The sequence below is a fragment of the Pipra filicauda genome, unplaced genomic scaffold (genome assembly GCF_003945595.2).
Source record: "Pipra filicauda isolate LSUMZ 115617 unplaced genomic scaffold, ASM394559v2 scaffold67_size6003252_pilon, whole genome shotgun sequence".
In the NCBI taxonomy this organism is placed as follows: domain Eukaryota; kingdom Metazoa; phylum Chordata; class Aves; order Passeriformes; family Pipridae; genus Pipra; species Pipra filicauda.
In genome coordinates, this window is record NW_024104842.1 from 2,793,989 (window position 1) to 2,810,987 (window position 16,999).

At 36.2% G+C, this 16,999-nt stretch overlaps 1 protein-coding gene across 6 annotated transcripts in view; it reads right to left on the reverse strand.

Moving 5' to 3' along the window:
- The window catches only part of TENM3 (teneurin transmembrane protein 3), a 1,265,035-nt gene that overhangs the window by 307,915 nt on the left and 940,121 nt on the right, over positions 1–16,999 (reverse strand). For 5 of the 6 annotated variants that reach the window (XM_039388716.1, XM_039388715.1, XM_039388714.1 and 2 more), the window contains one exon: positions 3,021–3,299. The exons of the other annotated variant lie outside the window; for it this stretch is intronic. In XM_039388716.1, the coding sequence (XP_039244650.1) occupies positions 3,021–3,299 (279 nt within the window). The remainder of the gene's footprint in view (positions 1–3,020; positions 3,300–16,999) is intronic. 6 annotated transcript variants of the gene reach the window in all.

The window sequence follows — 16,999 nt, forward strand, 5'->3', positions numbered from 1 at the left end:
TTCTTAAAAAAAATTAAATTCTACTGGCATTCATGGTATGTTCTTAGTATATATAAAATTTTGCAACTTGACCATGTGCAATGTTATTTGTTTAAAGAAACTTCTAAACATCCCAATATTATTTACAAATTTAAGTCACTTTTTTAGGATCTTAGAAACATTTTGTTAAGACCTGACAAGTAAAAGTATTTTCAGCAAACTATGCCACTTACTTAACTATGCAACAGAACTGCAAGTTTTGCTTCCTGAGGGATATGCAATCCACAATTATTTCAGAGGAGCAAATATACACAATGGTTACAAGGAAGGAAAGGAAATGGTACTTTGTTGCCAAGCTCCTCTTCTTGCCTAACTTGCAAGAAAGAAAACCCCAAGTACTTCATCAAATTGTTAATCCTGAGGTCATAAATCTATAGGATAAATCAAAGTTATCATCACCCTGACAAGTCCAATTAACTCCAATAATGTCTGCTTATGGACATGGACTATTTAAACGGTGAATAGTTTTACTGGGTGAACAGTGGGATCACTCAAATAATGAGGCCTTTACTTGAGGAAAGTGTGATCTGGTGGTGTTGTGTTTTGTTAATCATAACTGGTTGCTCCTTATTCACCTTAGAGATAAACCTGCTCCATAGAAATGCATTTACCTGTAAAACAGTTCCATCAAAATTCAGTCAAGAATCTTTCACACACAACAAAGGGGGATGCAGTGCAGAGGACCTGTTGTAACTCTACCTTTGGTTTCGTAGCCTTATCAGGTTTGACAGATTTTAACAGTATACTGGCACAGCTGTTAACTTTAGGCCATAAATTAACAAAATTCACATCTGCAGTTCAGTCCTTAGATTATGGCACCTGCTCCTGCCAGGGCACTACAGCTTCCTTGGTTTTAAGTGATTTTTTTTTTTCTTTTTTATATTCTACTGTGAGGATTAAACATACGGAATTCCAACTACGTGTATAAAACGATTTCTCAGCCAAGTCTTCCATGTTCAGTGGGAACAAAAATTCAGAGAAAAAATACCAAAGAAGATCAAGCTTTTCACCACTCTAACATTGCCACTGAAACAGCAGCCCATGACATGGTCCACATTATATATGTTTCATAACCCTAGGGGACTCTCAAACCATCAAAATTTCATTAGCCTCACAGCAGTCCCAGTATATTCTTAAGATGGACTGCTGGCCTCCCTATTAATAAATAAATCAACTGTAATCCTTTTTAGTGGCTAAACTCTTCACTGAAGTTGTATCAAACGCCAGACATTCCTTGCATGATTTTAACCACTGCAGAATAATGTATTTGCTAACATATTGACAGTCTTCTCACACATGAAAAAACAAAACACTAACTTTAAACTGATGGAGGAAGTTTTGGCATATCGTAATCGACAATTTGCCTTTTTAAAAATTGTAAATATAAAACCTATTAAAAAGTATAGCAAACCTATGGTACTTCTAAGCAGTCACCTCTGTGGTAATGTAAAGATATGGCTTTCTATGGAAATAGTCTATTTGCATGCATGTGTATATAAATACATATTTTCAAGATCATTAACCTAGGATTTTACAAAAGGCTCAAGAGACCGTTCAAAAGGAAACATCACAGGACTGCTCAACAATTTATTCTAGATTGCTTTGCAGCCGAAATATCAAACATTATCCCACAGAAACTTCACTGCTGAAAAGCTGTAGGCAAGTACTCTTGTGCTCCTCTTTCAGAACTTGCCTTTGACTCAAAAAAAGTTTTCCAAGCATGACACAAGACACCCGTGAACACAGAGCTGTCTGCTCAGGTACTGTGGAGCATTCAGTCCAACACAAAAAGGAGGGTCCCATTTGAGACAGCTGTTTTGCACAGGCATCTTCAGGTAGAACCAGCCACCAGAGGAAACAACAACTGTGAATAATACCAAAATATAGCTTTGGTTTTGTTTTCTCAAACTGAAGTTCAAAATAATAAATAGGAAAAATTAAACTTTATTGCTTGTAGTTTAAAATAAAAACGCACTGTTCTTTTAAGGATTATCATACATACACACCTACATTGCTGTTTCCCACAATGTGTTACAGCTATTGCCAGAGGATAGCAATGAAATTGCACTGATTTTTGTACAGCTGAACAGACAGGTTTAATAAATTAATAAAATTACATGTAGACATGCAGGCAATAGCCATCACTAATTTTCATTGTCACTCTTCTTTTTAATTTCCTCTTGAATTTGTCATGAAATTAACAGAACAATCATTTTAATTCCAGTAAAGCTGAAAAACTTCTACAGGTAAAAAGAAGATCTGTGCATTTAGCATTTAACAACACGTTAGATTCTGTTCATAACGTCAAGAGAAAGTAAAAAAACTTTGCAAAGCTTTAAAAATGAATCAGTCAATTGTATTAACCTATTTTCATTTAACCACTAAGACTTAATATACAATGGTCATATCCCACATCCTACAAAGCTTCTGTTAAGATTTTTGTTATAGATTTTAATTGCACAGTAATCCAGTCCCACTAGCACATCCAAGGCCACATGTCCCTCTTCACCACAATTCCAATTCCTCATCAGCTAAGAAGTTTAAAGCACAATCAAATTTCCAATCACATGAGTCCTGTTAATAGGCTATTCTTTGCATTCATTCATTCATTCTAGATTCTGCAGCTTCTCCAAGATGTCTTGAAGAACAGTTTACAATGAAACTTTTGAATGCAAGTTGGCTTGGGGAACAACTTTATCACCGCTAAGCTGTTCCCCAGAGGGTAACAGGTGACATGGCCTGAGATAATAATAATCTATTTTTGTAATTAAACTCTTTCAAAATTACAGCTAAAACATCACACCCAAAGGTTGCATTAGTTAGGACTGACACTGAATATTGACTTTTCTGGAAGAGGAGAGGGGGAAAAAAAGAAGGTAAATAATTCAAGGCCATTCCTTTAATGATTTAAAATTACTGGGTGTCAACCAAAACAGCAATGAAACATTAATTCATATAGGGGCATATGTGTAAGAACTTACCATTTTCACTGTCGGACTTGTTTTCATGTTCGGTATCAGTCAGAGTGAGGGCTGAGTTGGAACGGCTCGACAGACAGGAACTGCGCCCTGATTTGACCCCCCTGCCCCAAAGTCTCATGGCATGCTCTGGAGACATCACTCCTTCATTTTCAGTATCAGCATCTGACCCTGCACTGATAGAGTAACCTCTGTGGGGGAGCCCCATTTCCGCACAAAATGCCAGTCCTCGACGAGCTGCTGGTTCACAAACTCCTAACTGCCTTAGGGTAAAATTCTGTCCTGATTAGGGGAAAAAAAGATAACAAAAGGTGAGAATTTTTTAATTATTTTGTTTTAAAGAATCTAAAAGTTAAAACTCTTCACGTGTATCACATAAGGTGTTTAGTCAAAGCTCTGTCTTTATCACAATCAAGTGGATTCTTTTGTCTCCAGCTCTCTGCAGTGCCCATTTTCATTCAGAGTAGACCTCAGCAGTGTTTTGTCAACTGCTTAAACACATCAAAAGTGCTCCTGGGTAGCAAATAAACAAAACAGAACCTGCTAACTAAGAAAAGCCAATTCAGTACATGAAAGGATTAAAAATAAATTATAATTTTTTTTTCTTTTTTTTTTTAATTATCTTCCAAAGCACTTAACAGGGTATTTGTCAGGATTTTTAGTTGGTTGGTTTTGAAGTGGTTTTTTTGTTTGTTTGTTTACTCTGGTTAGAGGCCAAAGCACCAGGCTATTTTCCCCATGCAGATGTCCCCTAATGTGACAATGGGAAAGCTAAATGGGAATCAAACTCAGCTGGTTATTTGATCCCTCTGCCATACTTTAATACACAAATACAAATAAACAGAAATATGGCCACCCGTTACCTGCAAGTACTACAGAAAAGTTGTTAGTTTTTGTGTCACCACATTTTGAGAAGCATTTTTCACTTTTACTGCTGAAGCAGAGCCTATGCATTTTAACAGACTTTTAGCCTCTGTTTTGGGGCAGAGCAAGAGACATAAGTGAATCCCAAATGATTGTATTAATAAATTAGGTGCAATAAACTTGTGACACTTCAATAACTTAGAGTGTCTAAATTATGCGACACTCAAAAATGACTGCCTTTTTAATGGCTGTGTCTTCATCTTACTTTTATGTCTGTAAATTTAAGACATTTTATGATATATACACGCTTGGCAAGCTCCTTTGCATGCCTATACCCATAATGCTTTTCCACCCTAGCCCACAATTATTTCATAGCTCTGAGAACAAATTAGGACATATATTCAATCTTTGAATCTGACAAGCATCCTAATTTCTCCAAAATTAGTCATTAACACAAAAACACAGTAGAGAGATAATTAAAGCTTATAATATGGCAAGAACAGAATCCTATCAATGAGAAAGTAATAGAATTGCAGAAGTGTGAATACATAAGTGTAAATAATTCCTGAAATATTAAGAGTTAATGCACTGGTCACTGAGTTTTTTTAAGTGATCTATTATTTTATTGCTGCAATCACATGAAGCTGTTGCTATAATTTTCTTAGCAGCCAGAACCATAAAAGAATTCTGACAATGACTTTCATAAATAATAAAAATCAGTTACTACAATTAGGTAAAAATCTAAGTATTTATTATGCAGGTGTGAATATATTATTTTAATGAAAATATAGCTGGGGAGGTAAATATAAAGGAGTAAGCATATCTCTGACTATGTCTGAACAGTGTGAAGGGTATAAGAAAAGGGATTACCATGCATACTGACAGTATCTTGTAATTTTTTTAAGCTGTCATGGCATGTGAATTTTCAAGTTTTATGAGAGCTGAAACTAATCGGCGAAGGAAACAGGCCAAACAAACCGCCCAGTGGTAATAGGGTCAGAGCTGAAAGTAGTAAAGTGTCTAATATGCTTATTATTATTTTGCATTTTGATATACATACGCTAAGGGTGACAGTCTAGAACACTAGTTTATGTGTTTGGTACATTATTATGTGAACCTACATTTTCAAACAGTTGCCTCAAGTCAGATACAAATATAGGAGAAGCCTATGTGCACAGAGTGTAGTATACAGGTGTCTCTACACATATGGAGAGGCTAAGGTGTATACACAATTGCACACGCAGTATCTCATTTGTTCTAACAAAAGGAGGCTTGAGAAGCAAAATGGAAAGGAAAGAGGTATTTTTGACCAAAGACAAGGTTACTTGAACCACTAACAAAACTGCTGTTGACTTCAATGCTGCAAGCTGTTATTCTTATGGTCCCCATAACCTTACAGAGCTGAGATGTGAAGGTGAGGAAGGATGCAGACAGAAACAAAAAGTGCCTCTTTAGCCACAACAGGACCAGCTGCAGCGGCTGAGCATCACAACCTGCAGCTCTTCTGCCAGCCTGCACCACACACTCCAGGCTCCCCCCCTGCAAAAACAGCCTCTTCGCACTCATGGAGAGATCTGTGCAGGTATAGTGATTTGAAGAGACTATTCCTCACACACACACTTTTATTTTCCTCTTAAACACTTATTTTTAGGAGAAACTACTTCAGGCATTATATAACAACATCTTCCTTGATCTTTCTAGGAGAGTCGGTCTCAGGCACAATATACCACCTCTACCATCTATTAATGTATTTTATTTTTTTACTTTAAGTTTACAGCAGCCTACCTCCACATAAAATATTTTCTTGTTTTTTCCCCCTCTTATGAATGCTAAAAAACCCCCCACCAAGATTGCATGTCATAGGGCCAAAACAGAAAAGCAAACCAGTTTTGAATATTGCTCTCTCATCCCATTCGATATATTAGAGTCTTTCACTACACTGAGAAGTTTTACAACATATCCCAGAAATGTTGTAACAGCTTTAGAATCATCAGGCTACATAATCTTCTGAATTAAAGCTTTCCTAAGAGCTTCACTAAGAGGATTGTACTCCATGTAAGTTGCCTACACAAATGAAAAAAACAAAACAAAAAAACCCCAAACAATCCACAAAAGCCAAACTGAAAAGTTGATATGGAAAAATAAAAATATTTATTTGTGTAGGAATTTATATCCCAAAGGAAATTATATATATGTAATCGAAAAATTTTACATCACCTTAAGATTCCTGAACAATGAAAACAGGAAATCTTTCAGCATCCAGGGGAAGCTGAATACAGCTAGGACCCAGACCTAGTGGGTAGCAGACTAGCTGGGAGCTTTTACCTGATAATGAACAATACTATGAAATTAAAATAAAAGCTGAAAAGGAGGTTGTAGGAGCTTAGGGGGGAAAAAAGAGCATGAAGAGAGGATGTTCTTCTTGTGTTTGTAGATTTTCTAATTAACCTTTCCAGAATGACTTCCATGTCAGGGATTTAATCATCAGTTTCTTATCCTATACACACATTTGCAATTTCTCCCACTGACAGTAAGTGCCTCAAGAGTTCATAAAGATTTAAAAACAGTTTGGCCACTGTAATAAACTAATTCCTGAGAAGAAAATGTAGGCACAGAACAAACAGATAGGTATAATGCTTTCCTTTCCTTTAAAAAAGTATGAAACAAAATTAGATGCAACATTTCAAGGAGACTTGTTCTGCAGACACCTTTGGGGGTTTTGGACTATTTGGGGTGATGTGTCATGAAGCTACATTTTAAAAACTGACAATAATGCTGTTTACCACCACTCAACCATTAGATACTACATTTCTCTTGTCTAGGAATATCAATGAATGGCTATTGTAAGGACTGCTGACATCCTCCATTTGTGTACACAAGAACAAAATTAATTAGTAACTCTAAAAAAAATTTTCAGAAGCTTCTGCAGCAATCACTTCTAAAAACACAGCATTTGCCAACAGTAATCATACAAGCCTACCTGTTATGTTGTAACTACTTTCTGTGTAAGCAATGATCCACATACGATTGGTTAAATAAGTTAAATACATGCTTTTTTGTACGTATACCAACTACTTATAATATATATAGTCAATATTTATAATTATTATTCTTAAAAGACTGTATATATATATATATTTCTCTGCCAGAATCACAATGGTTATATTGTCTAGAAACGGAAGTGATTTTTTTTTCGTTTAATCAAATATTGCTAAAAGCAAGTTTGATGTATTCAGAAATGATGTATTATTTAGAAAGTCAGAAGTTAAAAGCTAGAATTAAACTGAAAGCTGCCGCACTTGTGTCACATTTGTTTCCCTGGCCTAAACTGGGGAAGTCATTCAAAGATATCCATAATAACTTCACCTTCAAATTGGAAATGTTATATGCGGAAATGGGTTTTTGAAGAGAACTACTAACCAAAAGAAAAGATCCCATGTTTATTCAGTTATCAGTCCTTGCTCTAAGTTGGATCTATACTAAATACATACACAGAGATATTATCTTAAAAACTGTGAAAAGGTGAAAGAAATAAACAGAAGGAATGAACTAAAAAATAGCCAAAAGAACATTCGTCAGCATCTCCAGACATCAGCACTGGCCTTACTAATTCATTAACCCCTGATAAGTTGACAAGTCAGGTTTTAGCAACAATAGACTATTTTGAAAAAAGAGGGAAAGAAAAATATAAATCTGAAAAGCCTCCCAAGCACCTGCCTAGTTAGCATAAAGATACACCCATTCCCCTAGTTTTTAAACCAGAGGAATTATAGTGTTAGTGCCTTTGCTGACTTTGGTCTTGTCCTAACAGGACAGACAGTACCAAAAAGGCAGAAGTCCCAAACCTATCCAAGTACATACTCAAAATTCTGTTTAGTTTGGCTCTTGCAGGACCATACTGCAGAATCTGCCATTCTGATATGGGCAAAGTACTTACTTCCTTTTGATTTCATATTTAGACACTATACGGGGGATATGTTTTTCCTGCTGAAGCTCTTGATGCGGAGCTCATTCTCAATACCTCCAAACACTTTCTAAAAAGCACAAGCCAGAACACAGCTGCACCATATTTGAAATGCTTCATAATGTCTGTACAACCAAGAGCTCAACACTACTGACCTAATTCAACAGTACTTTGCCATCCTAACTCATATACATGACAAGTATGAAGAAATGGCTCTTTTAAATGCAAACTAGCTAGTCTATTCACTTTATTAATTCCTGAAAAATAGTGTTCAATTGCATGCTAGTCAAAATGCAAAAAGTAGCTTCTTCTAATATGATAGTAGGCAGTAAAACTGACCTTTTATTTGCAGGGTATTAAGTAGTCACTACAGGGCCAATAAGAACATGGGGTAGATGATCTTCCTAGATCATCAAAGAAGAGCTGAACTGGTTTAACAAGAATCATCATCTTTCAAATGCCAATTCTAGCTGATTTCTTAAGGGAAAATATGTAACTTCTTTGAAAATGTTATTTTCCATTTACTGGGGCAAATACAGTGTGACACACTTACTTACAATGAGGTCCATTGTAAGGAAAGGTCCTGAGAGGAAGGACATAAAAATGGAAATAAATGTATAGTAGGATTACAGATTTGCTGGAAATCAAAGGATGAAGGTTTGGTTTTTTTTTAAAAAAATAGCAAAACTGATACCTCAGATGCTGTAGAAAACTGACAAGAAGCGTACAAATGCTGCCTCCAGAAGTCAGAATGTTAGGTGGGTAGAATGCAATTATACAAAAGACAGAATGTCTAATGGATGTGATACATCCACTCTGTCACACAAACGTCATAATATATTTAGTTAAGAGGAGTTTTCAAAGCTATACTTGCAGAATTCTGTTTGCTAGGATGCAGGAAATTGCAGTGAAGAATGACAAGCAATGAGCTTTGCCTACGTTAATGTTTTCTTTCTGAATTGGTGTAGTATTTTGTTGTTATTACTTCAGACTGATTTTTTTCTTTTGCTTTTGAGAAAATTATCTGTGAAATTTAAACCATCCTAATCCACTGTATCACATTTCCTCTTGTTCTTAATTCCTGTTTTTCTTTTCACTCATCACAACCATCTTCCTTGTCACCCCTTAATCTCCCTTTCTTGACCTTTCCGCTCTATTCACTCTTCCATCTTAACCTCCTTTTCTTATCATCATGTGACTTGGAGTGGAGCTGTAAGATTCGTATGAAACACAGTTGCTTCTCTGATATATCCAGTAAACTGCAAATAACAAAGAGCATTAAATTATATTAAATCTCATCGAGTGTGCATATAGTTTTCAAATCCTCATTATTCTCAAAAAATATTAACCACAGAGTTCTCCCATTCCTCGTGGACTTACAAAAGTATTTGGGGCCATAAGACGTGGTCTTGGAGACTTCTGAAAAGGTTAGTGACAGATACTGTAAGTTCTCTGAGCTGTACTTACTGTGCAACTCTTTATAAAAGAGCTTTAAGCAATACTCAAAACCCAAGTCAATTCTTGGGGGAAAAAAAGTACATACATACATTTGTGAGAAATAAAGTATTTTAAATCTGTTATTTAAACCAGCCATGTATTTTTATTACTACAGAATCACAAGGAGACACTGACTGAAAAGATAGCCTGGGAAAGTTTTTATTTTTTGATATAGAGAAGAACTGATGTGAACAAAACAGTATCATCTTGCCACTGGTTTTCCAGCGCAGAATGGGAAACTCGCAACTTTATTCCCTGCTAGGCTTGAGGTGGCAGGGGATCTTCAGTACTAATCCACTGACTAGAACATAAGAAACACTGCTTAAACCAGTATAGGGATAAAGACTGTTTGTCAAGCCCTTCTGAAATTATTGCAGAGTAAGATTAAAGTCAGCTGAAGATAATTTCGCAATTGCACAGTTCAAAGCTTCGAAGTTACAGAAAACATGTTCCAGTAAGGGAATTAATAATTTAAATATTATGGTTCCAAATTTGGGGATTTGATATAAAAATCTGATTTTATTACTACAATTACATAGCATATAAACTAAATTGAGAGAAACTAACACAGCTGTCCTGATCACAGGCTGCAAGAGGGGAAAAAAGGATTTGAAGATTTAGAAAAGAAATACAACTCCATGAGTGGCAAAGAACAGAAAGTCTTGATCATGAGCAGAGTGACAGTATAGACATTTTAGGCCTCTGTCTTAATCTTTGCATCCTGAGACCAAATCATCAACATCCTAGCATCCATTTATTACAAGATAAGAATAAAGCCTAAATTTGATAGATGTGAAGAAAATATGACCCAAGGGTAAGCAATGTATGGATATCCAGTATGCAAAGAGCCTACAACCACAGATCTGACAGGTATGAACTGCCACATTAAAGCCAGTATAATGCCAATAATATGACATACAGCTTGAAATGGGGAAAGAAGGAGAAGAGGAAGGAGGCAGCATGAAGAGAAGCATGCAAACTAGAGCTCAGGCTTACTGCTATTCCTCCATATGGGGAGGAGAGAAAACTCCACAGTTATTTATGCCTTTCCATGAGGGAAAAGCATGTCCACCTCCACAAGCGAGCAGATAGACCCTCTGCATAGTAGAAAACTTGATTAGTTCTACAAGCTATGAACTGGTACAAAGGAAGAACCCAACATTCCTACTCAAAGTAGCCTATACATTTCAATTTGTGGAATTTCATATAGAAGTATCCCACAAGTACGGGAATTGACTCTTCAATGCATGGACAGAGTGAGGTGCTCAGACCATCACTGCAGCTACATGCAAGCCACAACACAGAATACAGACCCAAAAACTTCTGCAGAAATGAAAACCTCTCATTCCCTCTATTGCTCTACCCGTCACAATCCCTCAAGAGGTTTTCCACTCTGTAAACCCCCATAATAAATGTAGCGTAGCAGTGTCCTAATTTAGATGTTCTAACGAAATGTCCATTATGCTGAAAACAAGAAGGGATTTATGACTCAGAGATATTTATGGCACTGCAAAACAAAAAAGCAGAAAAACAAAGCTTGAAGCAAATATGTTCCCTTGGCTTTGCCATTTCCTCAATTGGCTTTAATAAGCTCAGTAACACAGAGTACTGTCTCTCAAGCCAGTAGGTTGTGACACTTTACAAACTAATTTCAGAAAGTATCATGGAACTTTCTGAGGAATTACTCCTATTTTACATCTCTCTTTCACTTTATGCATTTATTTGCCACTGATGGAATAAGCAATCACTCACAGCTTGGCCTCCAGCCCTGAATCTCAGCCCTAAACACTAAATCAACAGACAGCAGAGACAGGACTCTTCAGCCTCTCTCATTCTCCCCTCACCCCATCTCTAACCACACACATTTCTGGCTTTATTCTCTCCATAGATGTTAACATCCTGAAGTCATCTTTCATAGCCATGCATGTGATCCATTCATCTCCCTAGTCCTCAGTTTAGCTTTTATGATGAACAGAAGCATCAGAAGCATCTCATACATCTCAGTATATGATACAAGAAAGATATAAAAGGATTACAGACTTTCTACAGTATCTTCCTTTCCATGAGATTGAAAATCCTTGTGAAGGCCCCTTGCTCATCTTATAAATCCTTAATCATTATGACCAAGAACCTAACTCTCTTATTTTGCAACTGGACTATTGGAAGACAAGGTTTTTACTCTATGGACCTGTAGTAGCTGTGTAGAAATGCCTGATCAAGCAGTCTACTGCCAATAACCAAGGCTGATTTCTCCCTGGAGAATCACAACTGCCCTTTGTCTCTGGATCTGTAGCTCATACACAGGCCATGACCCACAAGGGGCCAATTTCAACTAGATGAATACCTTAGAGCATGCGTGCATATCACTGAGAGTGAGCTAAATATACGTCTAATCAAAAAAAAGAGAAATGTTTTTCTTAGTACCACTTTGTAGCTAATAGAGTAACTTTAAAAGTCAACAGATCCTTATCACCTGGAACCTGAAAACCAATTAACTTCTTATTGTTGCTTTAAGTAACTAGTATAGCAACATGAGATTATAAGACTACTTAGCACTTGCAGTGCTTTTCATCTTCAAAGCATTTTGCAAACAGAAACTAATTAATCTTCCCAACATGCCTGTGAGGTGGGTAGGTGGTATTATTCCTATAATACAGAAGGTAAAAAAAGGAAAGAAAAAAACCTCTGGCAGAAGGTTATGTGCTTAGCTCAAGGCCACAAAATTATCCAGAACATACTGGCACTGTATGCTGCTTACAGAAGTTACCCACTGAAATCAGGCAGACACTGCAGGTGGCCATGTTTTAGCATAACAAAAAAGGATCTCTCATGACAACAATTAGGACACATCTTGCACTGCAGCCAGGAAACATAAAACACTAATTCTAATATGTGCCTCAGATTTTGAGAGACAGTGCTTGACATGTCACTGAATGGTAATTAATTTGCTCATTGGGAGATCATAAAGTCACTAATACATTATTTCATACCTTTGTGTAAATAACCTGCAAAGCAAGCTGATTCAGTTCTTGAGGATCACTTGTCTACTCAATAGTCAAAAGTCAGCTCACCAATAAGGCATAGGTAGTGGAAAATCAAAAATGGTCTTGGGTATCTATCCTTCCCCTGCTTCAGACAGGCTGGTTTAAACTACTCAAGCTTTAGGTTTAAAAACAGGACCATTTAAATCCTTTAATCCTACAGCTGACATTTATGGTGACTAAAAAGATTAAACATTTTGCTATCCAAATAATTCATTTTGAGCAACTAGTATTTAAAAGCAATAGACTTTGGAGTCTAGACATTAGGATAGAAGTTGCAATTAAGGTTCAGGTTTCTGAAGTATTAAAAATGTATTTCTGACAGTGTTTAATATCTTATGTAATAAAATAAAATTGTCATATATATCACTGTTTCAGGTCCCTCTTTTGCTGCATGGTGATATTTTTCCAGCACCTAAATCTAATTGTCACGGGAAAAGCAGCTGAACAATAGCTGCGATATATCCACACACTGTAATGTACTGTAAATGGCTTTGCTTTTTAGCACCCTGGTATCAATGATCCAGGGTGGACTTGTGAAGGAAAGGAATTCTTTTTCTTTACTCACTTGGTACATTCAATCTCTGTTTTAGCAGCTTCAAGGAGTTCTTAGGTCGTTTAATCTAATTTAGGCACTTAAGTAAAGGTACAAAACCGTGGGTAACAGTAGTTTCTCCTGCAAAACTGAAAGGGATAGCATGAAAATAAATTGATATTGAGGCTTGGCTGACAATAAATTGTTTGACTGATAAACACAGTGAACTCATTCTCACAGCCATCTAAAAAGACCAAATACCTTTACCTGCAGTAAAAACCATATTTGATTCAAGTTTCCAAAAAGTAAAAAATTAACAAAACCTGCACTACCTCATTGGGTCTTCTAACAGAAAAAGGTGCCCTGCAGCTCAGCTTTTCAATGCACACAGTTTGCAAAAAGTGCTCTGACTATTTTGTGAGGAAAGATGAACGCTCACAAATCTGCACTGCATCCTGCCACCTGTGCTTACATGAGCCTCTTGCTCCTGTGAAAAAACTCACTGACATGATACATGAATCACTCTATAGGACCACTATACTCTTCTGCAACAACAAAAACCTTTGAAATGGAATAATGACTACCTGAGAGATATTGAGTATTCCTCTCTTCCCCTTAACATGTATCTGATGGTAAATAAAACACAGGTTTTGCCTGCCTGCATTTTTCTTACTAATAATATAAATTTTTTTCAGTCCTTCTGAGTCCAGGTTTTAATCATGATGTCTTTCAAATTATTTTAATATTGTTATAATATAGCTTCCAATTATTTTTTCCACATAAAATTTCAAAAATACTGCTTTCTATATTTCTACAGTCCTTTCCACTCACACCACAGACACGTCATACTTTCAGCTACTTTTGCATAGCAGTCTCTATGTACTTTATATCACTTCACACAATAGTTTAATTTCCTAAACATAGGAATTCTTCTCTATACAGAAATTCAACTTCATATAGTCAGCTTTAATCCTGAATTCAGCAAGAGTTGGGCATAATGCAATATATAATCATAGAATCAATCACAGAATGGTTTGGGTTGGAAGAAGCCATAGGCAGGGACTCATGATCAACTACAAGCATTTGGGTTGCTAAATTCAATTAGAGAAGTTGTACTTTAAATCAGCTGTTCTTTATAGTTGGATACTTCAAAGTGTAAGAAAATAAGTGTCTTCTTCCTCCCTAACAATCATATCATTGCATCTAGGAAAGTAAATAGTATTTCATTGAGCTTCATCCATTGTCAAGCATGAGATTAGGTATATTCTCAAACACGCAATATAAAATTGAGTATCTAAAAACTCCTTTTAAGAAAAAAAGCTCATGGCCTTCATTTACATGGCTGGGTGTTGAGTTTAAGTATTCATAGGCTTATCAATTTTTTTTTCATTCTTATGTGGGGTTTATAAAGTAAGCAACTATAAAAAACTGATTTAGAAGTTCTAAAAAGAGTAGGCTAAATAATCCTTACCTAAAGCTTTTAAAAAAGAAAACAGTTTTGCAACAGATGAAGGGGCTTGAGAAAAATGGTCTTCATTGACATTACCTGAAAGCATGTTGAATAGAAGTAGCTACAGTTTCCTAAACAAGCACACCTGCTCTTTCAATCTTGTCAATTGGGTTCAAAAGTGACAAGATAATCCCATTTATATAACAGTTTCATGTTTAAATATTGTAAAATATATTTTAAATGCTGTTTTTAGAATTATAATTACAAACAAATATTTTTAGACTCTTATTTCTATTTATACAACTAATCTAAAGCAAATGAAATTCAACAGATGAGGAAAAAGATCCTGTAACTGATTCTCCTGACAATTGGAGAATCGCCTCTCCACAAGTAAAGATCTTGTGGCATAAAGCTACCACTAAATAAAGCTCACCTAACTCCAACAGCGGTATCCCTTTCTGAGTTTCTGTCTTTGGATTTTGGGAAGCAGGAAGCACAAAGACGTGTACTGAATCAACCCAGGAAGAAAAGATGATTCATTAGCAGAAAGCTTTGAAAGGCTTTACCCTAAAATATCGTTCATAAAACAGACATTTCTAATTCTGCCACATTGGAGAGACTTGAAAAACTCACATAACTGCTCCAGTAACTTTCCCGAGGACACTGGAAATTTCATATTGTTATTTTACACAGTCTGGGCCAAAAGAAGCAAAACAGTGATCATGATTAATTTTAAAATAAGTTCCCAATTAAAGTTAATTATTAAAGCTTGCCTTTTTTTCTTATAGATTTATTTCTTATTGATTTAGAAGCCTGTCAACAAAGCCACATATCTATACTCTATTTCTAGGCAGAGGGAGGAAAAAAACCCAAAACCACAGGGAAGCATGTTTTATATATTATTTAAAATCCTCTGGAATGACCTTCAAGACCTTTTCCACAAAATACGTCCCATGCCAGAAGCTGAAAATTCTCAGTCAGAGATGAATCAAAGGAATACACTACTTAGGACTGCAAAACAAGCCCTTTATTACCTGACCCTATCAAACCTGCAGGTAGTCCCCAAAGGTGCCACACCAGCACGCATTACAGGAAGCCAATAAGTGACAAAAAAAGAACTGAAAGGATAATGAGGGAAATCAAGTGGGCACAGATGACAGTGCTGAGACCACTGAAAGGTGAAGAGGACATTATACATCCCAGACTACCATTTTAGGCCTATAGACATATAATTTATTGCATATTGGGCAATAAGTATTGGCTAAATACTATGTGCTTTTCTGAAGAGAGTGAAGGGGAAAAAAAACCCAAGGCCCAGTGCACCACCATATGTCATCTGCCAGACCACATAACTTCTTCCAATTTTTTATTGCTATTTAAAAAAGAATAGCACTCTATTCAGGCAATAGTTTATGAATTCATTAAATAAATAGTGCCTGTTTTGATATAATTTCCTCACTAGTACTAAGAAAGTGCCTACAGTACAGGTCTTAGAAAACTTCATCTTGACTTTACCTTATAAAAGTAATGATGTCAAGGTGACTAATGACCTGAAAACTAGAAAACAGTGGTGACCTGAAGTTTCAACACATCACAGAAACCAAAAATAAACAGCAGAAAGTAGACTACAGTAGCAGCAAGCCTCAGCTACATAAGCCTAAGAGAAATATTTTTATTTGCCTTAGAAACATTGGTAGGTAAAAAGTCAACACCACCTGCCCAGCTCTCATTCTAATGTAAAGTTATTCTATGTGGAACAAAGAAAAGACACCAATGGGGAAAATAATTTTAAGCATTCTAAAGTTAAAACTAAGGACTTCCTCACAAGAAGAAAAATTTATTTTTCCATACCTAAATCTATTCTTGTTTCTGCATAAAAGAGAAGATGGATTTAAACAGTAGACTGAGGCTTAGGTTCACACAGTCCTGGGCCTAGGTTTATACTTTTAGATAACTGGGCTGCAATACTCTACACATTTTCTAACTCTTTTTTCCCCCCTCCTTATAATAAAGTAGCTTAGTTGTGGAAATGTAAAAATGTCAATTCCCAACACTACAATTTTGAACCCAATAGTGATGCACAAGTGCTGAACTCTCACTGGAGCCAAGTTCAATCTCTCAGAATCACTGAGGTCCAAAGGGACCTCTTGAGATCATCTAGTCTTAACCCTCTGCTTAAGTACAGTCAGTTACAGCACAATGCCCAGAGTCATAGCATCTCCTTGGATATTTAGACTTCTCATGTCTTTCCAGTGATGGACCTGAAAATCCAACAGTGAGTCTTAGCAATCTGTTAGCATCTGGTTAGATATCATAGATATCCACTAAAAAAAATCCTCCAACACACTCAAATGCGTAAATTGTGAACTAACTCACCTTACTCACTGTACAAAGCTCTGTTACTGCCCTTGTGAGCTAGAAGATAAAGGCACTGAGCTATTGCATTATTTGGATGCTCATCCACACATACTGTTTCCACAAACCTATTCATAGGGCTTGGCCTTCTTGAAACGGTTGTATTTGTTTATTTTTTATTAATTTTAAAGCTATTTACATTTTAGATATACAGGAGCGTCAAACTTTTGGGAAATCTGTTAATGAGCTGATTAACTGGGGGTCTAGTTTTTGAAT